Below are 17,777 nucleotides of genomic sequence, written 5' to 3' on the forward strand. Positions count from 1 at the left end.
TGTTATCTCTGCACTACTGGATAGATAGCTTCACACTATCACTAGCAGCCCAGCCACAACACACACACACACACACACACACACACACTTACAGCCAGGATTAATGGGCCAACGATGAACAGAAGTCCAGGTCACTGTGCATATGGATTGCTTTTATACCAAAATTCCAGGCCAGAGTGGTGTTGAGTCCATTTAGTATGAACTTTAGTTTTAGTGCATGCATCTATCCATTTTTCCAGGAATTTTCTTTTTTATAACAGCTGTGATTATTATTTACATATCAAATTCATGCCAGTGGATGAAAAGTTTTATTTCATTCTTGCTGATCTTTTTATGTACAAATTTGAACATAAATATGTAGAGATATTTCATAAGACACATTTCTGGAGTACAGTGACATACAAAGACATCATGTGGATGACTAATAGATGGTGTGGAAGGACATTTGTCTTATTTAAACTGAAATACCTTAGGCACATCCTAAAATTGACTAAAACACAGAATAAGACTGGGCAGTTTGTGCATAAGACTAATGCTCTGACTTTTTAATGAGTTGCTTCCACCTTCATTCATGTACTGTCAGCAAGTCACTTAACCAGACAAATTTAAAATTTGACCTCTTCTCCTGTACTTCATGTCTAGTGTGTGTTGTATTATACAAGGAATATAATTTAATAAAGTCAGGAAGGTGTATAAAGAAAAGAACACATGTATGGTTCTTCAATGATTTGAAAACAGCCCAAAGGTAATCTTTATCCACCACTGGCCAGATGCATTTTCTTTGGATGTGGTGTGTGTGGGTTTCAATGCTGTTTCAATGAATGTGAGTTTCAAAGGCAAAGTTTAATGTCAAGCCTATTTTCATTGTGAGACAGTATTGCTTTGTTTACCAGATGTCTTTTATTGTTTCTGCATTGTTGTGCTGAAAATGTAAAAATAGAATTCAAATCATTGTAGAAGTAAAGCAGTATGCATACATTAATAGTGTTTATGGTAAATGGGGCAAAATAGCCAGGTAACAGGACACCGGAATGGCTGCAGGGGGACTCTGGTGCCATGTTTTGGTTGTCTGTTCTTCAATTTGTGTTTGAAAGTTGGTATCCCACAATTCCATTGGAGTGGGTGGGGTTACATAATTATGTATGCAAATCAGATGGTAATCAGCGTACAGATTTGTACCTATTTTTCATGGGCCTTGTCCAGATTTTTGATGTTTCCAGGTTGAGAGGTATGCCTGCATGTGCTTATGTGACTTTGAGGACCCCTTCAATTCTTCCTTTACCAATGTTCCTGTTGATGCAACTTCGTTATTTGGCCCAAAAGTCAGAGACACATTAGCCAGGTGTGAGAAGGATGGAAAGACCCTTTCTGTTGTGGAGGTGTATTTTTCCACTCCTCAACGATCTTACTCCAGGAATCAGAGGAGTGGAAAGATGTGGTTCAGAAAGTCCTAAGGGCCTTTTCTGGACACATGTGGCAAGTATTCCTCCCAGGGCAGAGGGGGAATTCTTCGGAAAGACACCCCCACATGGCAGAGGGGGTCCACTCAACCAGGGTTCCAGGGATTCTTTCTCTGGACAAACCTACCAGTGCTCCTGAGCAGTGGACTGATTGCTTACCTCTGGAAGCAGTCAGGGGAAGATTCTGTCTGCACCTTGCAGCTTGGGACACAATAACATTAGATTCCTGGGTGCAGACAATAATTGCCAGAAGTTATCATATCTACTTCAATTTCTATCCCATTCCACAAAGGTGAATCCCTGATGTACCACCCAGTCAGAGGGATGTAGCAGCACTAGAAATTCAAAAGCTGCTTTAAAAAGGAGTCATCCAAACAGTCCTACCAGACCAAATAGGATCCAGATTTTACTCAAGATTCTTTTTACTGCCAAAAAAGATAGAGTACTGGAGGCCAATCCTAGACCTCAGTTTACTGAACAAATTTGTTCAACAGACAAAATTCCAAATGGTCATGGTTTAGTCTAGCCTTCCTTTCCTGGAGAAAGATGATTGGATGTGCTCTGTAGATCTTTAGGATGTGTATTACCACATAAAAATGGATAAACACTCCAGAAGATGCCTCCGCTTCTGGCTAGGAGCTAGTCATTACCAAGTTCGAGCACTGCCCTTTGGTCTCACCACAGCCCCCAGGGTGTTCACCAAATGCATGGCTGCAGTAGCAGCTCACTTAAGGCTACAGGGATTTCATGTGTTTCCATATTTAGATGACTGGCTTCTCACCGTCCCCACCAGGCATCTGCTGCTTTCCGCCTTGGACTCTGTTCTTAGGCTTGCAGAGTTCTTAGGTATCTCAGTAAACAGGGAAAAGTCAAAGCTATCCCCCACACAGGACACAGAATTAATTGGAGCAAGACTAAACACAAAATCCTGCATGGCTGCTTTCCTTCTTCACGGACTAGTGAGGTTGAGGTCACAACTTCAAGTGATATCTCTCAAGACAAAGTTCTGGCTCGTCTTGTCTTACAGATCTATCCTTGGGTCCATGGCATCAACAATCACAGTAGTTCCTCTGGTGAGGTACCACATGAGGCTGTTTCAGTGGCTCCTGGTGTTACAGTGGTCACTGTTAGCTCACCCAATGTCCCACCCAATCCACATAACCAACCGATGCAAGCAGGATTTATATTGGTGGATGAAGCCAGATGACAAATTATGGAGCTGCCCTTTTTCCCATATCAGCCCAAGGCTGTAGTGACCACAGATGCATCCCTGATTGTGGGGGGGGGGGGCATTTTCAGGGAAAGACAGTCCAAGCCACTTGGTCTCCTCAAGAGGTCAGTTTGCATATCAACATGCTAGAACTGAGGGCAGTGCTCATAGCATTGCAAGCATTCCACTCTACCCTCCCTTTAGGGACAATAGCTATTCAGTCAGACAACATGTCAGTGGTCTGGTACATCAACAAACAAGGGGGAACTAGATCCTTCCAAATGTGTTGGGAAGCCCTAACAGTTTGGCAATGGGCAATCACCTCCAACTGCTTTCTGATAGCAATGCACATTTCAGGGAACTCCCAACGTGATTGCGGACAAACTGAGCAGATGCATTCTCCTGCCTGACAGGTGGTCACTCAATCCCAATGTAGTGACGAAGATCTTTTGTCAGTGGGGTCAGCCTTGCTGCAACCTGTTCGCCTCTCCCATAAACCACAAAGGCAGCAGCTACTGTGCCCTAGTCCCCCCTTGGGGGGGTGGAGTACTCGAGCGATGCTGTTTTCCACGATTGGCCCCTGGAACTTCTTTATGCCTTTCCACCAATCCCTCTAATTCCCCAATTTCTGAAGAAAGCCCAACAGTTGAGAAGCAAAGTGATTCTCATTGCACTTTATTGCCCTGTCAAGTCTGGTTTCCCTTTCTTTGGCTTCACTTAGTTCACCGTCCATGGATTCTGGATCTATCTCCAGACCTGTTATCCCATCCACATGGCCTGGTCTATCCCAGCCTACAAAATCTCAAGCTGATGGCTTGGTTTCTCCACTTCCATTAATTGCCAGGTGAAATAATTTTATCTTCCCCAGTACAAAAGATACTTCTGGCTTCTCTTAAACCTTCCACCAAAAACTTTATCTTAGTAATTGGAAGATGTTTGTGTTTTGGTCTGATGAAAAGGGTATTGATCCTTTCTCAGCCTTGATCGATAAGGTCTTGGAATAGGTAGCCACCTTATTTCAGTTGGGAGCCTCTACTTCTACCATTAGAGTTCATTTAGCTGCCATTTTTAATTTCTACAACGGATTTGATGACCATTTCTTGATGTCTCACTGTCTATGTAAAACCTTTCTTAAGGGTGCTTTACATTTGAAACTGCCTTTCAAAGAACCCATTGCGCCTTGGAATTTAATGCTGATCTTGTAATGTTTGGTCCATTAGCCTTTCGAGCCAGCAGCCACCTGTGATAGCAAGATTTTATCTTGGAGGACTCTATTCCTGGTAGCCATCACTTTGGCCAGGAGAATTTCCAAGTTGCAGGCTCTGTGTGTTAAACATCCATATATCATTTTTTCACAAGAGAGAGTATCATTCAAAACTAATCCCTCCTTTCTACCTAAGTAGTGTCAGATTCCAGTATTTATCAAACCATAGATTTACCAGTCTTTTTCCCAAATTTCTCAAACAAGAGAATATTGCTTACATTTGTTGGATGTACACAGACAATTATATTTTTATCTGGATAGAACAAAACCATTTATAAAATCAGACCAACTGTTTCTATCTTTTTCAGGTACTAGACTGGGCAAACCAGTTTCAAAAGTTACTCTGTCAAAATGGTTAAGAGAGTGCATTACTTTCATTTATAGCCAAAATAAGCTGGAATTGTCAACGAAAATTATGATATATTCTACCTTATCTGTTTCCACTTCAGTACCCTTTCATTCCAGAGCTTCTATGGCTGACATGTGCAGTCGCAACTTGGGCTACCCCCATACCTCTATCGATACAGTCCTTTGGCTCTGTGGTGCTCAGGAATATCCTTCACTAGGGCTTCCCAGGGTCTAAAGTAGCTAGGGACTCTGTCCCAACAGTCAAGAATGAATAAAGATTGATAATATCAGATAAAGAAGTTATGTTCTTACCATAAAATTCCATCTGTGTTGTCGATCTTCATTCATTCTTGACATCCCACCCTCCTACCCCCTCCAAAAGACTCCTGGAGGTTTGGACCTAGTCCTAAGATCCTAGTAGGATTGTTGCTCAGACAAAGCTTCCATGATTTTCTACTTTATGGACAAAACTCAATTTGAGGGGAAGGAAAGAGAGGCGGTATGGGTAGCCTTGGATTGAGAGTTTCTGGCTGGTGAAAGCTTGTTATAACAGCCAAGTCAGTTCCGAGGGTCAGAACTGGAACCCAACAGTCAAGAATGAATGAAGACTGACAACACAGATGGAACATTATGGTAAGAACATAACTTATTTTTATGTGATGAATTTAGTACACTGCTGTAACAGAGGACTCCTGTGTTGGAATGCCTTTTGTATAGCTATTTCCCAAAGCTATAAATTAGGTAAGTCACCATGAAGTGTAGTAGTAAAACATGTAGTATTTCTAATTCGCCTTTCGTTATACAGCAGTACTAAACTAGGGTGGCGACCAAGCCTTCAGAGCATGGGGTGTGAGGAGAAAAATATACATGTACGCACCTGTCACAACATGTTCGAAGCATATACATATACACGATGGCAGCAGTATTACAGGTTGTAAAACACCTAAAAGTATATTTCTTATTGGTGTTAAGATGTATGAATTCACAACTTGTGTTTATATCATCGCAGCATATTGTAAGGTGTGTCAAGCATTCTAAATAAGGAAATGCACAAGAAAGTTGAAGGACAGAATTATTGAACACAAATTTAAAATACGTAGAGAGGTAGCAACTAATGCTTTAGGTAAGCATATGAGGGAGAAAGAAAGTACACGCACATTTAACTTTAGAGTGATTAACATCAGACAGAAGAAAAAAAGAGAGGGGTCTTAATAATGAGTTAGAAGTATGTTAATATTCATGCATCACACTTTTAGAAGCTGATTGTTTTCCGGGTTTAAATACAGCAGTAACCATTAAACCTACTGCAGTAAACCTATTTTAAAAGAAGACAGTTAACTTTGAAATAACATCTTGTGTGGATGGGTCTTAGTTAAATGTTTTACTCATTTTATGGTTATAGTGACTTTCAGTAACATTTTACCTATCTATGTGTCTTTAAACTGAAGTAGTTAATGTAACTGTGTCATAGGTTCATAGGTAGGTACTAGGTTATCGGCCCCAGGGCTCATACAAGCCTAGCCAAACATGTTCCCTGGCTTTCGCCACCCAAGAAAATTAATTCCCTGGGCCCTTGTCGAGCAGAGCCACAGCAGTGATCCCCGGAGTGAATTTCCTATTTCCCATCCAATCAAGATTTCTCTTAAAAGAGAGCTAATGAGGAGCTCTGCTTGACATGAATGGGCAGCCTATTCCAGAGCAAGGGAAGTCTTTGGGACAGGAATCTATCAGTTTTATGGCTTGAATTTACTACTTAGGTGAAGGCATTTGATCTCTTTTTTTACACACTGATGAAGGGTTGATCCTGAAAGCTTTGTGACTTTTTTTCCTGTGTGGAATAAACGCCGGATTTTTACCTCAGTGTTTCCAGGCTTTGGATTTTTTTGCTACTGTTTTGCATTTTGTATCCTGCCTGGTTTACCTAAGTGGTGTTCTTGTTTCTTTGGATTTATCTTTTCTGTTAGTGGCAGTTTCCTGTGGAATCTAAGATGTACTTTGTGCCAGTGGTGCTCAGGGCCTGAGAAGGAAATGCTGGTTATGGTCAAAAATAACCAAGGGATGGGAAACTCTTACATGAAATCTAAATGGACATAAACTAGTAGCTGCAAAATCCTCCTCCCAAAAATTGGTGTACAATTCACCAAAATCAAAGACCTGGTGATTGGAAGGATGGTTCATTCAACTGTCATTCGATCTGTTGGACATCCCACAAACAAATCCTTCACAACAGGTCATTCTTGTGTGGCAAAGACTGATATTTTACTGATTGATTCATTGATTGTTATGTTGACAGAATTGTTCCTCCTGGGTCACTGGCCTGTTTACTGGTGAGATGTAGGATAATGAGCACAGTGATTTGGAGTGACTAGTACAGGCCACTGAAAACTTCAACTTCTCTTTTTTGATAAATGCTGTAGAATCTTTTACATCTGACTGAGCTATCACTAACTCAGGCAGATGTGGCCTCAGTTTATTTTTATTTATTTATTTTATATGTGTTGACTGAGTTTGTCCGACTGGGCTACATATGCCCATTTTCAGCGGAGGCCTGAGGAGAAAAGCTCCAACAGAAAATAGAAATTTTACATATTGAATACTTGTAGAAATATATTCATCAGTACCACAGATTACTGCATTACAGTGTCACACATTTTAATATGTTATCCAAGGCATAGTACCTCAAGAATGTGCTATCCAAAGTGTGGTACCACAGGAATGGGCATCCAAAGCATGGTACCTCAGAAATGTGCCATCCATAGCATGGCACCTCAGGAATGTGCTATCCAAAGCATAGTACCACAGAAATGGGCATCTAAAGCATGGTACCACAGAAATGTGCCATCCATAGCATGGTACCTCAGGAATGTGCCATCCATAGCATGGTACCACAGGAATGTGCTATCCAAAGCATAGTACCACAGGAATGGGCATCTAAAGCATGGTACCTCAGAAATGTGCCATCCATAGCATGGTACCTCAGGAATGTGCCATCCATAGCATGGTACCACAGGAATGTGCTATCCAAAGCATAGTACCGCAGGAATGGGCATCTAAAGCTTGGTACCTCAGGAATGTGGCATCCTCCTCCTTATTGCAGCACAAGAGTTGCAATTATTGGAATTTGAATCCAAGCCCTTAGTGTGGAGAAAGAACACATAAACCCCTGATCTTTCCAGCATTAAATGCGACTGTTCTACCTGACACCAAAACTGTGATACAAGTATAGAACTGTGTCACACACAAGGTTTTACATGGAAGAAGGATAGGCTACTTCCAACAATATGTAAAGAAGCCTTCATACCTCCCTAAACTGATGTGACTGCAAAGCTGTCTCACGGTGTAGAATTTTGGAAGAAATCATAAGTTCACTACATTTGCCACTGCCATGAAAATGACAGCCTGTTCCCAATCCCAACATTGTTTTTGTTGTTTCTTTTGTATGTTAATAGTTAATTTTATGTTAACAGTCTGTGCTTTGGAAAATTTGTATAGAGCAGAAACTGTGAAGCAATTAATTTTATGCCTGCTTGCTTAGTGGTAAAATAAATAACTTTCATTAAAGCCTGTGGAGAGACATTATAGAGAACATTATTAATAACGTATTAAGGCATTTTTTATGTATCTGTAGTTATCCAAACCTATCCTTTCGTTGGTTAGATTATAGAACTAAATTGCTGACGAGCCATTGAAACAATACATTTAAAAACATAATTACAAACAAGATAATTACTGGTAAAAAATTGTTAATCTTGCTTAAACAAATATATCACTAATTATAATGACCATTTTATAATATACTGAATAATATAAACAAAATTACTTGTGATTATGTTGAGTTATTTGAGAATTCATTCTGTTTCAAAATTGGCATTTAGTATAAAGCTTGCTGCAGATTTGTTTAAAAGTCTAACTACAATAAGCATAAAATGTAGTATTTTATGGAAAAAGTACAACGTACCTCTCAACTTATTTAATCAAGAATTCTGGACAAAGCTTTCTGTCTAATAACAAGTATGAAACTATAATTTCTGAAATTATTGACTGACTGTAATCCTCAGCAATTCATCAGAAAGTCGAATCTTTTATGGGGACCAGTTTAAAAATAAGAGGCATATTCAGGGACATTTTGTAAATTCTAAACTGTTGAGAGGTAAGGTACTACCTGGCACTTCAGCACAAAAGACTAAAGCTTTGAACTGGGTATGTGGTTTATTGTGTAGTCTTGGGTTTGATTCCCATTTGCCGTCATGACCAAGTTATTTTACCATACAATGTTCGTGTGCCACTCCCAAAAAGAGGCACTGTTACATAATCGGTGTTGACACTAGTCCCCAAGATATTAAATAGCAGTATTTTAGCTGTATTATTTTCAGAGTCATTAGTTTTGGTGCAGATTATTCCAATGTATTTGTTATAATGCTGCATTACCCCACTGTGCCAAAGCCTGCTCGATTTTACATCCACGTTAAAATGATGTCGGCGTATCAAGTACTTTTTATTGAGCACATTGTATATTGTTGATGCTTTTCCTGTTTTCCTCTCTCATTTCTACCTTTAGGTATGAGCGGACATTTGAGATCTATACCGAGTCAGAGCGTCTCTACCTCTTTGGGACCGACAGTGCAGATACTATGGAAGAATGGGTCAAATCTATTGCAAAGGTAAGGTCACAGTGGTTTGTGTGTTGAGAATTTCAGTGAACTTTAGAAGACCTAATATTTTATAAAGAAAATTCTTACATCCTGTAAAACTGAAAGAAAAGATCCTTATCTTGGAAATTTATTGTAGGGGGATGATGTAACAGTCCAGAGGAAGAGCAGTATGCGTCTACATCAACTGTTTATTTTTAGAACTAAATCAGAACTACTTTGTTAGGTTATCAGTGACAGTCAGTGTATTTTTCTTGGTAGCATGGTTTAGAGGTTTTGCAATTTTGGCAGTGATACCAGCTGGCGAAGGCTTGGAGAGTGTGTTCCTCAGGATTTTCATCTGCCTAGTATAACATTTCTGAGTTTTTATATATGGTGATCAGTGTAAATTTGTTTTATAGAACAGAAAATCCAATATAAATAACTTCCACTTTTCAGCCTCCTTCAATGACAAATTTTTCATATGTCATAAACTGTTAACTGCATTAGGAAATGTTCTCTACACTAAGATAAGCTATACTCCAACTCAGTAACAAAAGACCTGAATATTCAGAAAAGGAGTTTTAAATCAGTATTAAATACATTTTTATAGAATAGCTTGACCTGTACATTAATTTATGGGCTGATAAAAAAAGCCTGCTAAGACACTGTATAGCTGAGAGGGGGATGTCCTTCAAGGATGCATCTGCAGTCATAACAAATGGGTTGTCCTGTCATCAGGCAGCCCTTCGGTCGGCCGGATTCCAAAGTCTGGGTCTGGCTTCGGCTGGTGTCGCACTTCACCCGACGTCATTGCGGCAGTTTTCGGGTATAAAGGCATCAGCCGACGCCATTTTCCTCAGTCTTTCTTGCCGCGTGGCACCCGAAGCAGAAGCTGTTCGCAAGTGCCAGTCGGTCAGATCCAGAGATTACTTCTACCGAATACTACTTCGAAGACTTCTATAAAGCTAAGTACCCCGTTGGGGACTCTTTCTTGCCTCAGCCGATGTCAGAGAAAGTTAATAACTGTTTATCTTGTGGGAAACAAATGCCTCATAAAGATTTCCACTCCTATTGTATACATTGTTTAGGCCCAGACCACGACGTAGCAGCTTGTCTAGCCTGTGCTTCTTTTAACCGGCAGACGCTGAAACGTCGCTCGGACTTTGCTGAACAGATTTTCGGCTCCGATTTTGCCTACATTATGCCGTCGGATCCTCCGACTACGCAAATAACTAAAAAACGCAAAGAAAAGGACCGACACTCGCGGTCCGCGGTTTCGGCTGAAACCACGGCCAAGCAATCCGCGACTGTCTCGGTTTCGGCCGAAACTGAGCAAGCGGTTCTTTCTTCAGCCGACAACTTGCCTTCTACCGAGGCCTCTTCTATTCTGGTAGAAACGGCTTCTGAAATCCAGCCTTCTGTTGCGATTTCACAGGATTTATCAGACACCATTCCACTAGATATTACTACTCCTGCACGTGGAGCTGCTAGGCCTCCTCCTCCAGCTATGTCTATTAAGGCCTTTGCCAGGGCTAAAGCAGCCAAATCTTCCAAGCCAGTGCCTGCCAAGCCCCCCTCTCACAGGCCCAGCACCAGCTCCCATATGCTTTCTTTGGCACAGGATCTCATCACTTTAATCCGTGGATCCCAGTCTCATCCAGACAGGGTCTCTCTCCCTCCTCCAGAAAAGAGACCTAGAGCAGAGCCCCCTGAGCTAGTAGCAACAGATGATTCTTTTGATGATTCAGAACATTCTGATCCTCCTGAGGCTTCTTATTCTCCTTACGAAGACTCCGATGCTGAGGAGTCCATCCCTTCAGCCTCTCCTCCTGAGGAATTTTCCTTTGGGGAAACCTTGCATGCTATGAGGGAACAATTCCAGTGGCAGGGCCAAGATTTCTCAGACTCAAGAAAAAGGCTTAGGACCTTTCTACACTTACCACAGCATAGGCCTCTAGCTATTCCTCCAGTTCTATCTGTTGTTGATGATGCATTTAATGATGATGCTTGCACTTCTCCTGACACTTTACCTCCGGCTCCTGCTAAACCAGATAGGTACTACAGGGTCCCGGACACCCATCACCACTTATATAAGGCCCCTTTTGCAGATCCAGAGACTATCTCCCAGGGCCCTAAAGCTGTAGCAGCTACTTCTTCTAAAAACCCCCTCCCCTCTGAAAGGGATTCCAGGTCCTTAGAGAGATGGGGTAAAAAAGTTTACACCTCTGCTACTTTGTCAGCTAGAGCTTTAAATTGCCAATTTCATATGATTCAATATCAAGAGTTTATGCTTGACCAGTTGACTAAAAAGCTGTCCTCTGAAGAATCTTTAGATAAAAAGTATGTTCAAGAAATGTTACATAACATTCAACAGGTTAGTAACCATTCTTTAAAATGTGGCTATGATGCACTGGAGGCTTCCTTTAGATCAGCCATGATGGGCACAGTTATCAGGAGGCATGCATGGTTGAAAGAACAGGCATTACCAGACCATATCAAATCTAAGCTTCTAGATGCACCTATGGACAAGGTCAATTTATTCGGTGCCCCCGCACAGCAGGTTCTCAAAAAGATGGAAGAGAAAGCAAAATCTGTGCAAACAGTAAAAGATTTCTTACAAGTTCAACCTCCAAGGTTTAGCAGGAATTGGCCCTCCAAGAATTGGTCCTTTCCGGAGTCCTCTAAGGCACAGAGGCAGGAATAGGCGCTCTAGAGGCAGAAACCAACCCAGAGGTGCCTACAGGGGTCGCTAGTGGCAGGGTAACAACCAACGAGGCACGGACACAGCCACCACCACTACAACTACTCAATCACAGTGACTTGGCGCTGACACCACCTACCAGGGAACAACTTGAAGCACCCTTAGGCGGAAAGCTAACCTTATTTTCAAGAAACTGGCACTGCATTACAAGAGAAAAATGGATTTTGCAAACTATAGACCAAGGTTACAGGTTCCATTTCCATACTCTACCAGGAAAGAGAGGAATGCTAAACCTACCACCTACTCAAAGGGCAGAAGCTCTAAAGCAAATATCTCAATTATTAAGAATGAGAGCTGTGGAAAAGGTACCATCTTTGGAGCAAGGGAAGGGATTTTACTCCAGACTCTTCCTGGTACCAAGAAAAGAAAACAAATGGAGGCCTATTCTAGACCTGTCTGCTTTAAACACATTCCTCATTGTTCCAAAATTCAAAATGCTGACTCTACAGCAGCTTCTTCCCATGCTGGGCAAGGAGTCTTGGCTGGTAACTCTAGATCTCAAGGAGGCATACCTGCACGTCCCCATAAGACCAATTTGCAGAAGATACCTCAGATTTCTTGCAGGATCAGAGCATTATCAATTCTCAGCATTGCCCTTTGGCTTATCTACTGCACCCAGAGTGTTCAAGAAATGCCTGGCATCAGTAATCGCTCATTGCAGACTTCAGGGGATTCAAATCTATCCCTACCTGGACGACTGCCTGATACAAGCGGACAACAAAAACAAATTAACAGAAGACTTACAAAGAGTCATCTACCTGCTACAAGCCCTGGGATACACAGTCAATTCAAAAAAAAGTCAAGGCTGATTCCATCCCAAATAATAACCTTTCTAGGTGCAGAACTGAACACATCAAAACAAATGGCATTTCTAACTGCAGAAAAGAAAGAACAACTTCCTCTCTACTTTTTGGCATTAACAAAACACAGCCATCTAACTGCAAGAAAAGTGTTACAAGCTCTAGGCTTCATGGCATCCTGCATAATTCTGGTCCCTCATGCCAGGCTTCATATGAGAAAGCTACAGTGGTACCTAAAGAATTTGTGGTCTCAGCACAAGCACAGCCTGGAAGCCAAAATTCCAATGATCCCATGCCTGAAACAAGAGTTCTTATGGTGGGCACAGGCCTGTCAATCAAACACAGGACTGCCCTTCAGCAAAAGTCATCCAAGACAAACTATCACGACAGATGCCTCAGACCTTGGTTGGGGGGCACACATGATGGACAAGTGCATTCAAGGCCTATGGACTCAAGACCAACTGCATCTGCACATAAATCTAAAAGAAATGATGGCAGTAAAATTAGCAATCCAGGCATTCAGACCTCTTCTCCACGAAGGCCAGCTGATGATAAGGACAGACAACACCACAGTTATGTGGTACATCAACAAACAGGGAGGCATACACTCATACCCCCTGTGCCGGCTGGCACTAGACCTATGGGATGTAGCTCTGGGTTACAACCTTCAGTTACAGGCAATTTATGTTCCAGGGAAGGAACACATTCTAGCAGACATATTAAGCAGAACTGTAACAGATTCCCACGAATGGATGCTGCATCCGGACATCTTCAAAGCCATCACAAGAAAATGGGGATTGCCACAAATAGACTTGTTTGCATCCCCATACAATCACCAGTTGAAGAAATTCTGCACAAGGACTTACCACCCACTTGCTTGAAAGGTGGACTCCCTATCCTTCAGTTGGAAAAGCATGACAGCATATGCATTCCCACCACTTCCTTTGATGCACAAGGTGCTTCTCAAGATCAAAGAGGAACATCCGAGGATCATTCTGATAGCCCCAGACTGGCCAAGACAACATTGGTACCCACTACTGAGGAGCATGTCCAGGGAACAAATATGGAAACTTCCACTGATCCCATTACTGCTGACACAGAACAACTACAACATTCTGCATCCAAGCCTAAAAACTCTGCAATTAACTGCCTGGAACATTACATGACAGAAATTAACCCTAATTTATCCCAAAGGGTTAAGGACATAATCCTGGAGGCTCGTAGACCTTCAACAAGAAAGAATTATGCAGCAAAATGGAAAAGATATCTCATCTGGAGTGCTGCAAAAGGGCAAGATGTGACACGGGTGAACATAGCCAACATCCTGGAGTACTTGGCTGAGCTCTACCACACAGGCCTGTCCTATTCCTCCATCAAGATACATGCATCAGCTATTTCAGCACAATACAGCTTGGATCCTCCTGTCTTCTCGCATCCTCTGCTCAGACAGTTTCTGAGGGGAATTAAAATGTAAAACCTCCCAGGAAACCTCCATTGCCAGCATGGGACTTGAACTTTGTGCTAGAAAAACTGACTCTGCCTCCTTTCGAGCCAGCAGCTACAGCAGACTTGCAATACTTATCCTGGAAGACTGCCTTCCTGCTGGCAATAACTTCAGCAAGAAGGGTCTCTGAACTACAAGCATTAATGGCAGTACAACCCTTCCTGATCTTCCATCAAGATAGAGTGTCCATGAGAACAAATCCTACATTTATGCCTAAGGTGGTATCCAGAGTCTCTTTAAATCAGGCTATCCACCTTCCTACTTTCTACCCCAATCCACAGAACAGGGGAGAAAAGCTCTTAAATACCTTGGATGTACACAGGCAATTACACTACTACCTGGACAGGACAAAAAACAATAGAAAAACCGACCAGCTTCTGGTAGCTTATGCAACAGGAAAAGAAGGAAAACCAATTTCTAAACAGACAATCTCCAAATGGATAGGAAATTGCATTAGACTTTGTTACTCCTACCATGGAAAGAAAACTCCAGAGAACATCAGGCCTCACTCCACAAGGGCCACAGCCACTACCACAGCTTTCTTACGAGGAGTGGCTACCAAGGACATTATAGAGGCTGCTACTTGGACCTCCGTGCATACATTTGCCAAGCATTATAACTTACCTCTATTTTCTAGATCCCGTGCTTGCTTTGCCACTTCTGTTTTGCAAGGGATCCTGACTACACCATAATCTATTTACATTTCCTCCTCCCCTAGTTTAGCTATGGTATTCTACCCATTTGTTATGACTGCAGATGCATCCTTGAAGGACATAGTACAGTTTTGTACCTACCATAAATGTAGATGTCCGAGAGGAATGCATCTGCAGTCGGGATTACCCACCCTCCTTCCCCTCTGAGGTACTCCTAGGGTACTTACCAATCTTCAGCTAGCTTGGGGGGGATCTATTATGGTGTATTTGTTTGTATATATGTACATACATGTTTATTTTGTGTGTTTGCTCTCTACTATTTGGAAACTTTGGCATTTATCCAAATTTAGCCTACCAAGAGGGCACCTGGCATCTGGGGCAAGAAACACTGAGGAAAATGGCGTCGGCTGATGCCTTTATACCCGAAAACTGCCGCAATGACGTCGGGTGAAGTGCGACACCAGCCGAAGCCAGACCCAGACTTTGGAATCCGGCCGACCGAAGGGCTGCCTGATGACAGGACAACCCATTTGTTATGACTGCAGATGCATTCCTCTCGGACATCTACATTTATGGTAGGTACAAAACTGTACTTTCCTATTAGAAGACCGAAGACGCATTCTTTCGAATGCATCTTGGTCGAACATAAAAGACTGAAATGGCAAAATATCAAAGCGGCATGTAATTGAATTATTTTCCTGGGAAAGAATTTGCATGGCTGCTTCAGTACTTTGCCATTTTCAGCACTGTAGTGCGGTCTCAAAGTTGGTATATTTAAGTAGGGAGGTGTAGGGGGCAAAGCTCCCCACTTAATGTAATGTTGTAAAGTGTTTTTTTCTTCTTTTTTTTTTTTTTTGTTGGAACAGCAATTTTTTTCCCTTGGAAAAAAAATTGCTGTTCTGACAGTTCAATATTGTAAGCTTTGGCTTACATAGGGTCGATTAATCACCATTCTCTTTTTTAAGCATTCAGTGTTGTAATAGAGACCCGCTGAGAGGTTACATACTAATCATTATTTTCTCTGACAAAATAAAAATTTATATTTTCTGCATATCTCTCAACCTGGAAACATCAAAAATCTGGACAGAGGCTCATGAAAAAATAGGTATAACTGACCAAAACTCTGGACACTGATTAACATAAAATTTACATATATAATTATGTATCCCCCACACCAGCGGAATTGTGGAATACCAACATTCAAACACAAATTGAAGAACAGGTAAAATATTAAAATAAAATATAACCAGAACAATAGCATTTTCTTTATATTAACATTTGAAATTGTATACAACTTTATACTTGATCCCCCATTGTTTAAGGCTTTATCCAGGTGTCTTGTGTTAGGAAGTTGAAAGGTGTGAAGTACATTTTCTAGCAATATGGTGAATATATGGATGCACCCTAATGTTCCCTCCTCACGCACAGGAATAAGACACGCTTACAGTCAGCATGATGGGTGTATAAAGCTTACTTTTTCTCCTTCTCCATACTTAATTTAACTAATAAAGAACCCAACTGCATGATGACTTGCTCAGTTCTCTGATTTCTGAATATGTTGCCTTTTAACATGGGACTGAACAGCAGAGCACAGTTCTGAACCAGACAGAAGTGCTCACACTGTTGCACCGCTGCTATTGTTCTCTACACTAGTTTCATACCAATGTCAGATGCATACTCTGAGAGTTTCAACATGTCACTATTCATATAATTCAAGGAGGTCTGTGTCGCACAAAGACTGACTGATATGTGTACCTTGGATGAAGGGACTTGAGGGCTGTAGTATTACAGTGGATCATGACACTTGACGGGTAGCTTACCATCGCGCTGTCCTTCCTCAGTCTGGTGAGGGATGCATCCATGTGTCTCAGAATTGTATTATCTATGAATAAGTCATTACCAGATGTTTGGCTTAGCCTTGTTGCCTTAATGGCATTAACCTGCCAGCTGGGTGATCCCCCCTTTTTGCTCTTCTACTGTTTGCTGTGTCTGTAGGCACTGTTTACTTGTAAGTGTGATGCTGAGTATCCTGTATACCCAACCTACATCTTGGAGATCTTTGAGGTTTGCACAAGGATTACTTAAGCTCCTCAATGTAAGATGCCATATTTGCTAATTTTGGAAAAGGTGTGTGAGGTAGATATCAGTACTGACAACTAAGTGGGTGCTGCTAATTATTTTGGATGTGAAGTTGGCCTCCAGTGATAGTAAATGCTAGGGCCTCTGACATATTGATTCATGTAGTGGAAGAAACAGATGGTTGTCAATAAGCATGTGGCAGTTGCTACATTGCCTCAGGGTGCCTAGTGCTATCAAGTTGGTTAAGGCTGTGATCTCATGACTCATATTATCTGGTGTGTAAGGAGTACACTGATGAGGCTTGAAAAGGGGTTTTATATTAATTATTAAACAGGAGAGGAGCGAAAGCTTGTTAGTGGAGTAAGACAGTACAATAAAAATAAAATCACAGAAGTAGAAGTTTAAAGGAAGCAGATAACTACATCTGTGGGTATAGAAATGCCATAAAGTGGCTTGCAGGTCTAACTTAATTAGAATAATTTGAAAGTGACAGCCAAAGTTGGGCGCAGATTTTTACAATTTTGAATCTGGCTCAGTTCACACAATTTGGGAGTTACAACATAATGAGTATTAGAAACAATAATGACATTGCAGTTACAGTGAGGGCATTTTCAGCAAATGGTAACAGCAGTTTAATGGCTAAGCAGTCTGGCATGGTTTGTACAATAGCAGGAGATTATATCATAATCACTTCCGAAATGATTCCTCGACTTGAGGAAAAGATAATTGGCTTTAATCATGACTTAAGTGTCATTCAAGTGTCCAGCATGCATCAGTTTGATGTGAAATGATTAACAGACCTATATGCTTTACAGGGGATGATCTGTACCTTTCATGCTATGGCCTTCCCATACCTTTGTTGTCCTCATAGTACCTTTTTACTCACAATCTTACTTTTGGACATCCCAACATAGCTAAAAAGACTGTAAAAATTCCAGCTTGTGACTATATTAAAGTAGTGCTGTTACCATATTATGAGGAACTCCTTCAACTTGAAGACATCCATATCTTTGTGGTAATAGAGACCTAGTTTCATTGTAAAGAATAAACTCCCTTTCTCGTGCATT

At 41.4% G+C, this 17,777-nt stretch overlaps 1 protein-coding gene across 6 annotated transcripts in view; it reads left to right on the plus strand.

Annotated features, from left to right (window-relative positions):
* The window catches only part of ARAP1 (ArfGAP with RhoGAP domain, ankyrin repeat and PH domain 1), a 2,759,262-nt gene that overhangs the window by 2,009,595 nt on the left and 731,890 nt on the right, over positions 1-17,777 (plus strand). For all 6 annotated transcript variants that reach the window (XM_044073028.1, XM_044073030.1, XM_044073029.1 and 3 more), the window contains one exon: positions 8,841-8,943. In XM_044073028.1, coding sequence (XP_043928963.1) covers positions 8,841-8,943 — 103 coding nt within the window. The remainder of the gene's footprint in view (positions 1-8,840; positions 8,944-17,777) is intronic.

Source organism: Protopterus annectens, chromosome 5.part1 (genome assembly GCF_019279795.1).
Source record: "Protopterus annectens isolate FY-2018-M chromosome 5.part1, PAN1.0, whole genome shotgun sequence".
Classification (NCBI taxonomy): Eukaryota; Metazoa; Chordata; order Ceratodontiformes; family Protopteridae; genus Protopterus; species Protopterus annectens.